This window comes from Epinephelus lanceolatus, chromosome 3, assembly GCF_041903045.1.
Source record: "Epinephelus lanceolatus isolate andai-2023 chromosome 3, ASM4190304v1, whole genome shotgun sequence".
NCBI lineage: Eukaryota > Metazoa > Chordata > Actinopteri > Perciformes > Serranidae > Epinephelus > Epinephelus lanceolatus.
This window is the reverse complement of record NC_135736.1, coordinates 46,155,979-46,167,297: the sequence shown is the minus strand read 5'-3', so window position 1 is coordinate 46,167,297 and position 11,319 is coordinate 46,155,979. Positions and strand designations below refer to the sequence as shown.

Sequence of the window (11,319 nt, the reverse complement as noted above, 5' to 3'; positions counted from 1 at the left end):
GAAGCATCAGATTAGCATCCAGTTAAATATCTGCAGGGTAAAAAGTGGAGAGGATAATTTGCTAAAGCTAAGAACCGGGATCCTGAAGCTCGCTATCAGTCTGTTTTTGTAGTTGTAGTACCGAATATTCACCAGCAGAGGTCGATAATATTCATATTTAATTTGCTATAACACCTCATTCTTCATGAAGTCTGTTGTCTGTTCTTTAGTTGAACTGGTGAGCCCCGTGGTAGGTGCATGGTTGGATTGAGAGTGCCTAATTCATGGTGGGAAAATAAAGGAGTAGTTCACAAATTTTAACTTTCTATACATCACAGCTGGCTGTGATACTCACAGCATCTCCGTGTTTTAGGTTGTGCATGTTTTTATACATTTTTACAAGTTTTATACATGGACAAAAAAAGTCAGAGCAAACACACTGATTAAACTTTTATTTGCACACATCAACAAAAACTTTGCTCTGAATAATAAACACAAAAAGTGAAACCAAAAACTGTCCGCACACTGTCGCCCTCTGCACTGAGAGGGAACTGACACGATGTTCTTATTTTTTTAAACTCTTTTTATTGAATTTCAAAACTTTTCAACAGTCGTTAGTGTACAGACAGTGTTAAGTGAAACAGGCAATTTTTAAACATCAAACCCGCTTTCCCACCCCCCACCCCTGTACCTTCACCCATCTCAGGTCATGAGGCACAAAGAGACAAGTGAGTAAACAAACACACCAAAAATAAATAAATAAAATAACATAAAATAAATAAATAGAATAAAATAAAATCAAATAAAACAAGGGGGAAAGAGTCAAAAAGGACGATGATTTGGGTAGTTGATCAATCCTCTTCTGGGTCTGGTATAATGTGTAAGAGGTCAGTACAGTATATTCCAGCAAAGGGTTCCAGGTATTCTAGAATTTCCTTATCGAGCCCATGAGGGAAAATCGAAGTTTCGCAAGTTTAATGTTATACATATGTTAAATTAAGTGCCTGACCAACAAAGTCGTGAAGGCCAGAGCTCGTTGTGCGGCAGCAGGGAAGCCAGTGTTGGGGGGAACACCAAAGATAGCTGAAAGAGCACTGGGACTAATGACCACACCATAAGCCAAGCTTATTGTTTCAAATATGTTTGACCAATAATTTATCAATTTGGGATAAGACCAGAACATGTGAATGTGATTAGCAGGTGATTGTTTGCACCGGTTACAGGAATCATGGACATCAGGAAATATTTTGGACAATCTAGCATTAGTATAGTGGATTCTATGTAGAATTTTGCATTGGATTAGCCCATGGCGGGCACATATGGGGGAGGAATGGACCAAGTCTAGAATGCACTTCCAGTGTTCATCAAGTAAGTCTGTCCCCAGGTCACTTTCCCAGGCATTTTTAACACGGTTAACGAGGTCCAGACTGACTGAGTTCATGGAACCACAAATAACTGAGATGCCTTTCCTCTGATTGGGATCCATATTCAGGAGGATATTGATCAGGGTTTCAGGAGGGCGATTGGGGAAATGAGGAAACTGTTTTTTAATGAAATCTCTCATTTGAAAAAAAAAAAAAAACGAAAAAGGTGAGAGTTGGGTGGATGGTATCTAGCTGAGAGCTCTGCAAAAGATGAGAAAATGCCGTCTGTATATAAGTCATTAACCGTTACTATGCCGTTGTTAAACCAAGTTCGAGATGCTGAATCTGTACTCGAGGGTTGAAAGCCATGATTGTTAAGTAGTGGGGCAAGACTGGAGGGTCTGTGCAAGCCAAAATGTTTTCTAAACTGACCCCATATTTTAAGAGAATTAGACACAACCGGATTATTTGTAATGGATGTGGAGGGGAGGGGTAGCTGGGAGCATAATATGGAATGTAAAGAGATTTGGGAGGCTGCCTTCTCCAAGTAAACCCAAGCAGGTAAATTGTCAGGATTGCCACCCATCCAGTATGGGAGTCCCCCAGAGGAATTTGGAGACCATCTTGTCTAAATTAGTGAAGAATGCTTTCGTAATAAGTACCATAATCTGCTCTGACACGATGTTCAATCTGCAGAGTTGATGTGGAAGCTGGATGTTTGTTTCAGCCAGCTCCTGCAAAACTTTGAATATGTTACAACTAGCAAAATGTGATAAAGCTGAGGATGTTTTTCAGTGTGTTCAAACATGCACTGTGAAATACTTTGCTGCCAGGGACATTTCTGTTTTGAACAGACTGACAGGACAGGTGTGAGGTGGTGGCTATATATATATTTTTTTTTTCACAAGCAGTTTATTGAAACGTAAAATACCATTTTGAAATCCTTGATATATGTATTGTACCTGCACAGGTACAAATAAAGCTTTCATTGAACTCAAATCTTCTGCTACATGCGGCTGCAACTAAAACCTGAAAACTCATAAATGGACGAAGTTGTTTTGAGTTCATTAGGTTTTCCATGCAGCAGCATCAAACCTGGCGGATCCTTCACACCAGGTTCTCCTTTGCGTCTTCTATCTGTGCTGCAGTGATGGTGCTCAAGGCTGAGGAGTTGATTGTACAAGGATCAAACTCTGACTGCTGAAGAGAGAAGACAAGATGAGAGTCAAAGGGAAGAGTCATAAGTGGAATTTGGAAACAATTCGATTTTAAAATCTCTCTCTCACCTCCAGAGTCTCATTGGGTTCATTCAGCTCAGTGGTGGAGCTCAGAGTTTGCTTCTTCATGAATCTAATCCAAAAACAAATAAATACATAAAGTTAATTGAAAACTCCAACTATCAAAGTGAATATTCAAAGCAGAACATCAGTGATGATTCATTTTTATTTGTTCACCTCACACAGCAAAGAAGAGCAAGAAGCAGTAGAATCAACATGACAAACACCAGCGTCAACGTGATGATCGTTTTGGTATTTGTTGATTTATCTAGAAACAGAGATAGACAGTCATGAGATATACAGTGCTGCACCTCACTAGAAGGGTTTGATTCATGAATTGGGTGATGCTGTCTGTTAACCAGCCAATAATTAGTGTCACAGAGAAACTAACCTGCCACAACAGTCAGCTGTAAGGTGGAGTTATGACGTCCTCTTGTGTTCTGGGCTTCACAGTAATAATTCCCACTGTGTTCAGCTCTGATGTTAGAGATGGTGAAGATCTGTCCTGACGCTTTTGGTGAGTCTTCATCCTCCTTGTACCAGGTATAGTTAGCTGCTGGGTTAGCATCACTGCTACAGGTCAGAGTCACTGAACTGCCCTCCACTATCTCAGCAGAGGGACTCACTGACACAGAGGGAAGCTTTGGAGCATCTGGAGGAGAAATGACAGACAACTTATCAATCTTTGTTTACACACCAGTTTTTAAGTATGGACTGCCAAAGCCAGAAGGTGGTTACTGTGTTATCCACCTACTTTAGAAGTCCTGAGACAGGCTGTTGTCACCTCTACAAAGCTAGCTGTCAGGCTACAGTGACCTCTAACAGACCTGTACATGAAACTTATGTCCTGTATCTGTGAAGAAACTTAGTGGCCTCTAGCTACAGTGAAACCATTTAAGATACTGCACAGTGGCCACCGTCAGGATGAATCCTAAATGGAAGCTGTTCAAACCTTACTTCCATCAGGGGATTACTGTATATTCCTATTACTTAGGTAGTTTTCCATTTTTCTGCTTGTATATAATTTCAGTGTCACAGTATTTGTACTTGTGGTGAAGCTTATCAGACGTGACTGATGGAGCACACCTGCTTGAATAGCTAAAGTATCTAACATAATAAGGCATCTGACACAGACAGACATTTCCCTGAGACCTAAATTCAACAAAGAAGACAATAAGAAGTACTCGTGTTTGATTTTACTCAGGCTTGTTGCTGATTCAGTCTTCCTCCTACTCATAATGTAATGAACCTCTTCCATGTTGCAGCACTGTGCCAGGATTGTGTTACTGCTGACTGTGAAGTTACGCTCGGGCTCAAGCTTGTGCCAAGTTTCACAACGACATTTTTTTAATCCATCGTCTGACTCCACGCAAGTGGAGACAGACGCAGATGCTTCCCCATGTCCACGTGACTTTTTTAAACCAAACCCCAACTTGAAATACTGTTTCAATCTCCCACACCACAGCTCTGACAATTACTTTAAACAAATCTGACATGCAGTTTGCTGCTGTGGGAACATATCATGTTCTCTGCTCATTACTGTGCACAAATGTACTGTATGCACTTTGGCCTCAAGAGCTCTTCAGAAACTTCCTGGCAGGGTGCACTTTGTAAGCACACAAGAAAATGTCTGCATGCCCAAATGCAAAACAAATTTTGTGGAACAAGTGCACTTTTTTTTTCACTTGAGCACCTGCCTCACAAAATGTCTGTGCACAACACTGTTAAGTATTGATGCTTTTTACTTACACTGGACATCTATGAAAATGGATGAAGAGTTAATCCGTCCATGTTGATTCTCAGATGTGCAGTAGTACTTCCCTCTGTCTTCAGAGCTGATGGACATGAACTGATATACACCGTCTGATCCTTGAAGCACTTTTTGGTTTTCCATGTACCAGGTCTTTTTAGCTGCTGGGTTAGCTTCACTGCTGCAGGTCAGAGTCACTGAACTGCCCTCCATGATTTTACCAGAGGGATTCACTGACACAGAGGGAACTCTTGGAGCATCTGGAGGAGAGATTTCAACAGAGGTTTTTCAAGGTTAGGCTAAAGCTAAATAATAATGAAAATGAAAATGTAGAGCTGAAGAGAGCAGGTATCATCAGCAAACACTGGACAGATTTAAGCTGTATGTTATATTTAAATAAGCTTTTTCACTCACATTTCACATCCATGGTGAAGTCATTAGACCTCATCTTCCTCAGCATGTTCTCGGCTGTGCAGTAATACTGTCCAGAGTCAGAGGACTGGATGGAGCTGAAGACAAGTTGTGGTCCTTCACTGAGAGGTCTGGGGTTTACGGTCTTCTTGTACCAGGTGTACTTAGCTGCTGGGTTAGCATCACTGCTGCAGGTCAGAGTCACTGAACTGCCCTCCATGATTTTACCAGAGGGATTCACTGACACAGAGGGAACTCTTGGAGCATCTGGAGGAGAGATTTCAACAGAGGGTTTTCAAGGTTAAAGGTGTGTTACCACAAAAGAACATATGGTATTTTAGACTTTGAAGGTGCTCTGACAAATGGATGTGTGACTGTTGAGTCCCAAAACTGCATAAAACACCTAAAATCTTCTGGAGCTGCTCAGTTAATGACAGCAGACTGTGAATGTGGAACTAATCCATCAATCGATCATTTATTTGTCACATGGAGTTATACGAGATACAACTCCAGTGAAATGTGATCCCATCAGCTCCTTTAACTTGTGCACTTTAATTTAGTCCCTTTTAAAGGTCTTTTTACATTGTTAGCTGCTGCTTTGTTATTGTCCATGTTTCCAAATGGTTCCAAGATGGCTGTATGGTTGCTTCTCCCGAGCAGTGATCCACAGCAGGAACAGGACAGCACCTCACATTCCCGCTGACACACCAGTCCTTATTCACTGTAAAGCACACACCTACTCTCCTTCTCTCACCAGAGTCCTCTACTTTGTCAGATCAGCATATTGAAAAAGAGCCTCCTGGTTGAATGGCGCTGTCCAGGATTCAGCCAAGTTTCGGTGAAATAAGGGTTCAGTTCATGAAATCTTGTTGGAAAATAATATGGCATGGAGGTCATCCAGATTGCTTTTCCAACGCCTGTACAGTGGCGAGCAGCTGGGGCCCATTCCTCTTACTTTTTCTTAGATGTTTACTGAACTTTGACTTAGCTACAGTAACTGGCAGAAGTCAGCAGCAGGACAGTTTACAGACAGGTAAGTTGATGTCCTCATCCTGATGAGTGACTCACAGCCACACGACACCACCATCCAAAGCCAGCCACAAAAAGCACCACTAACACTTGCGAAGTAGACTGAAGAGCCTAAACTTTGCACAAACGCAGCAGAGCTGACAGAGAGGTGACTGCAAATGTCTGCACCTACATCAAGCTAAAGCTATATGATAATGAAAGTGAAAATGTAGAGCTGAAGAGAGTAGGTATCATCAGCAAACACTGGACAGATTCAAGCTGTATGTTATATTCAAATAAGCTTTTTCACTCACATTTCACATCCATGGTGAAGTCATTAGACGTCCTCCTCCCCAGCTCGTTCTCTGCTGTGCAGTAATACTGTCCAGAGTCAGAGGACTGGATGGAGCTGAAGACAAGCTGTGGTGTGTCACTGAGAGGTCTGGGGTTTACTGTCTTCTTGTAACAGGTGTAGTTAGCTGCTGGGTTAGCATCACTGCTACAGGTCAGAGTCACTGAACTGCCCTCCACTATCTCAGCAGAGGGACTCACTGACACAGAGGGAAGCTTTGGAGCATCTGGAGGAGAATTGAACATGAATAACTTTAAAAGATGATAGAAGACATTATCACAGACAACAGAGTATTTTAGCAGTAATTGTTTTGTAAGATTATCTCTAGTATTTGTCACAGCAGCTTTGTTGAGTTCTGATCCTGGAGCTGTCACAGGTTAGACTCATTAACATTAGTTTTCAACAACTCTACATATTCTTCTCTTTACATACTGCCAAGCTGGAGGATCACTTCCCAAATAATTCTACAGAGCAGACCGTATAAAATTATTGTGGGTGGGAAGGCATTCTCGGAACCCATCGGCTGTATTTGGCGTCTGACTTCCAGCAGACGGCGATAGAATGTCGAGTCTGTATATAGAGACTAGTGGGAAGGTAACCTTTAGTTTCATTTTGGAAAGAAAGGCTTTTATTAACATTTCCATTGGGCCGTCCCCATGAAATACAACAAATCCCTCCTCATATTTTCTGTATACTTACAGCTGTTGCATCAACTGATATTTTATTCAGCTTATTTGTTTGTAGAAAAAACAAATAAAAACTAAACTAAAACTAAACATTTTTAACAATAAAATCTAAACAAAAAAAAAAAAATCAAACCCATTTTGGATACTAGCTAAAACTAAATTGAATTGAAAACTAAAACTGAAAATAAAGTAAAAATAAAAACCAACAAAAAAATAAAGTATACACAAAAAAATACACTATGGTATATCTGAGAGCAACAACATATTATACCTCTAATATTACTGAATCACAAAAGTAGAAAAATTAAAAAATGTTACATCACAGCATGCATCAGAATATTGCTTCTGCTAGTAGTAGTAGTAAAACTATAATTGTGTTGTAATGTCAGAACGTATGTGTCTTTTTTGTCCTGACACAGTGGATTAAACTTACACACTGAAGGAGAGGGGAACTCCTCGCGTCCTCTTATAGCACAGGAGACATTGTCACCAAGATATAACCAGGCTTTATAAGACGATGTCTCCACTCCAGTAATTTCCACTTTATTATTGAACCAGACGTAGGAAAGACGACCAGCTGGACTGCAGCTGCTGTGACACTTCAGCTCTGCCTCAGTAACAAACTGCCCGACTGATATTCTGGTCACCTGCACCTGGAGAGCTGGATATGAGAACAAGAAACAATATTATCGCTGTGTCTAAAAAACAGATGATGGATGTACATATCATACACATCAACACAACAGTATTAATTCCTATAAGAGGTAGAGAGCATTTGTATCTGTTTATTTATGCAACAGTAATTACACAAACACATTGATCCTTATCCACATGTTGAGTGTTTTTAAATGTACCGTGTTGGTGTATTTACATCAGTCTGTGTTTACCTGTGACAGTCAGAGTTGTACCAGGTAAACTACTCCTCCATTCAAAGCTTGGTGTTGTGAATTTGAAGTGATACTCAGCTGAGTCGCTCTCTCTCAGGTCAGTGATTCTCAGGGTGGAGCGTCCTCCCTCTGTGTCAATGACCTGAACACGACCTGCAAACTGGGAGTCTTTACTAAGGTCCTCAGGCTGTGAGGGATTCTGCCACTGACCTTTACGTTCAGAACTGAACCAGAATTTGGATTCAACATGATTCTTGTAACTGCTGTAAGTGCAAGAAATGTCCACTGATGAGCCTTTGAAGGCACAGATGTTTCTGTCAGTGTACGTCACTCTGTTGCAGGTTTGACCATCGGCACCTGAAAGATAAAATCATCTTCTCATCATTTTTAAAGTGCAGTCATTGAGGAGTCACAAGTGGGATCTCCATATTAAGGAAACATGAATAACACAGCTCCACTAGATGGTGTTATGTTAATAGATATATGTGGAGTAAACTCACATGTTGGAGGAGAGGGGGAATCCTCATATCCTTTTACAGCACAAGAATAGCTGTCTTTGTAATTATAGTTGCTTAAATAAGAAGAAGATGCTTCTGTCTGAATTTTCTGTCCGTTTTTGTACCAGATGAAGGAAGGGCGATCAGGTACACAACTGCTTTGACAGTCAAGCCCATTATTTGATCTGCTCACCTGGAGACCTGGATTTGTGAAGAGGGAACAGGAATGTTATTTTAGACAAAACTGTCAACACACACACACATGCAAATAAACACATCTATATTATTGTTTTCTAGATGTTGACCATTTGTAAATAATTAACATATGAATGAAAATGTTACCTGTGACAGACAAAGTGACTCCAGGTGAACCAGTATAACCAGTGAGTTGGTTTGTTATGAACCTGAACTTGTACTCAGCTGAGTCGCTCTCTCTCAGGTCTGTGATTCTCAGAGTGCAGTTGTTCCTAATCTTATCACAGTCATACTGCACACGACCTGAATACTGTGGGTCTGTTGTCAGATCTACAAGATCATATGGATACATGTTGGCAAACCAGAATGTTTTCTCAACTGTAGCATGACGGCCATATATTCTGGATGGGTATGTGTAGCTGCAGTGTATTTCCACTGTTGATCCTTTTACAGCACAGATCTTAGTAGGACTGTAAGTCACTCCCCAGCCATTCTGACCCTGTATCACTGTAACACAGAGCACAACAGGAACCACAGTGTGTGCACTGGTGCCATTCTTAAGGTGCATTAAAGCAACAGTAATATATTCAAAGGAGCAGTGTGTAGGATTTAGGGGAATATATTGACAGAAATAACTACCGTAAAACTTGGTGTATAAGTCGCACTTTTTCCCCCTTTTTTCATCTAAAAAGTTGGGTGCGGGTTATAGACCGGTGCGACCTATAGACCAAGGTGAATGCTGACATAGGTAATTTGACCCACAAGATGGCGCTACGTTAGGCTGACCAACATGGACATGTCCACTTTTCAAGTCCCGTCCGGGGCCTTTTATAAATTGATGATAATGTCCGGTTTTCCGTGTGTGTGTGTGTTAGAGTGCGGAACGGGCCGCACATTTCTGTCCGAACCCGAACCGAGCCCGACATTATTTAATGACCAAAGCATTGAGTTTGTGTCACACAGTTGTCATGGTTACAGGCTATTTAACAGGCCGGGCGTGCTCAGCGGAGAGGGAGACCTCCATGTTTGAGACGGCAGCGGGCGGCGGGAGTTCCGACGCTTCTAGCGAGAGGAGAGGGAGAAATAAAACAAAATAAGATAAAATAGGAAAAACCTGTCTCCCTCTTTATTTTATTTTCAGCGTTTAATCAAGGCGGAGGCGGGCGGCTGGAGGTCCGAGACTTTCAGCGAGAAGAGAGGTGGAAACAAACAGCCAGTGTGTGTGTGTGTGTGTGTGTGTGTGTGTGTGTGTGTGTTATGTTCAGGTGTTGTCACGTAAATAACAGTGCCCAAGCAATAAACAGGACAGACAATAGGATTTTATTTATTTTTACACTACATTTTCACTGAAAGCTGACCGATGTTGTTATACCGTAATTTTATTTCCTGAAGAGGTTGTTTGGAAAATTGCAATCTGAAAAGTAACAAAAGCTGATTAAGAGGTTATTGTGTTTTGAATGTGTTTCAAATTAAAAATAAAGGGAAACAGTGTAGGAATAACTTGTATAACGTTTTTATTAACAAATAGTAATATAAAACCTTGTTTTCCCTGTTTGAGACCTTAAAAAATAGACTGCGACTTATATTCTGAGTTTTACGGTACTACAAATCCTACACACTGCTCCTTCGAAACAGAAATAAATTTTATATCAACCTGGACAGTTTTTTCAATCTTTAAACTGCACTCTCATGTTCAATTTTCTAAAATGTTGCAGCTGATAACTATAATAACAAACAAAAGCATAACTGAACTATATTCAGTGTAAATATACAGTACCTGACACCGAGAGAAGGAAGACAACAAGTCCTGCTGCTTTAAAACTCACAGCTGGTCCTCTCCTCTGTCTGCTGTGACTTCAGAGACGGTGAAACACATCAGAAGTTTCGGATTGGAGTTTGTGTCAGTCTGTGCTGCTTGAGACACTGTAACGCCCTGAAATCCATAGAGAAACAATCCACGCACCTCCAAGAGAGGATACTGGTGTGTTAGTTATTAATTTGTAGATTACAGACTTGTAAGAGGCGAGGGAGAGTCAGTGATGCTGAAGAACGGCCTTTGTGCAAAAGCTGCTGTGTCACTTCGAACAATAAGCTGTTACGTCACTTTACACATTAGTTAACATGTTTCGGGAAGGTGGCATGTTAACATGATGCACGTCAGTTGGTCAGCACGTTATATAACACAGAGACATCCCCAACATGCAAACGTTAACACGCTACCAAGAAAAGGTCCACTGGAAGGCCATGCATAAATAAATACCCACCCCAGATCCATGCTGACGTCACTCTCAGTGGCTTTTGGTAACTCTTTTACTGTGTGTAAAAAAGTGGTAAAATGCTGAATCTAAAAACATGAATTTTAGCCTAAACAGTAACACAGAAACACACAGGAGAGAAACCTGAAATCGAAGGCTTAGTTTCACTTTCACTGTTGAAGTCCTCCTCCTCCTCTTTTTCCTCCTCTTCCTGCAGGGCTGGGCTGCAGCTGGAGTCTGCAACAACATCTGGCTGGTGGAGAGAATCTTACACTGGTGCACAGAACACAGCTCAGGTGTAACTCAGGATAGCAAATAAGACTTTTACTGCACTGAAGCATCAGATTAGCATCCAGTTAAATATCTGCAGGGTAAAAAGTGGAGAGGATAATTTGCTAAAGCTAAGAACCGGGATCCTGAAGCTCGCTATCAGTCTGTTTTTGTAGTTGTAGTACCGAATATTCACCAGCAGAGGTCGATAATATTCATATTTAATTTGCTATAACACCTCATTCTTCATGAAGTCTGTTGTCTGTTCTTTAGTTGAACTGGTGAGCCCCGTGGTAGGTGCATGGTTGGATTGAGAGTGCCTAATTCATGGTGGGAAAATAAAGGAGTAGTTCACAAATTTTAACTTTCTATACATCACAGCTGGCTG

At 41.0% G+C, this 11,319-nt stretch overlaps 1 protein-coding gene across 4 annotated transcripts; it reads right to left on the bottom strand.

Annotated features, from left to right (window-relative positions):
* Positions 1–2,213: 2,213 nt before the first annotated feature.
* Positions 2,214–11,006, bottom strand: LOC117255213 (sialoadhesin-like). 4 transcript variants are annotated; one of them, XM_033623879.2, is made up of 13 exons: positions 10,671–11,006; positions 10,184–10,260; positions 8,554–8,913; positions 8,215–8,412; positions 7,715–8,071; positions 7,261–7,488; positions 6,104–6,367; positions 4,785–5,048; positions 4,370–4,630; positions 3,012–3,272; positions 2,798–2,888; positions 2,630–2,693; positions 2,214–2,543 (listed from the first exon to the last, which is right to left on the bottom strand). In XM_033623879.2, exons 1-13 carry the CDS (start codon positions 10,679–10,681, stop codon positions 2,451–2,453), a joined length of 2,529 nt encoding a protein of 842 aa, XP_033479770.2. In that variant the 5' UTR covers positions 10,682–11,006; the 3' UTR covers positions 2,214–2,450. The 4 variants fall into 4 exon arrangements, with proteins under 4 accessions (XP_033479770.2, XP_033479771.2, XP_078022590.1 ...); XM_033623880.2 differs by having other exon boundaries at positions 2,214–2,540; XM_078166464.1 differs by having other exon boundaries at positions 8,554–10,339.
* Between the last annotated feature and the right edge of the window lie 313 nt (positions 11,007–11,319).

Coding starts and splice junctions, on each gene's coding strand:
- LOC117255213 (XM_033623879.2), bottom strand. Junction 7,489..7,714: donor TACAACTCTGACTGTCACAG/GTAAACACAGAC, acceptor TCTCATATCCAG/CTCTCCAGGTGCAGGTGACC. Junction 4,631..4,784: donor CTTCACCATGGATGTGAAAT/GTGAGTGAAAAA, acceptor TCTCTCCTCCAG/ATGCTCCAAGAGTTCCCTCT.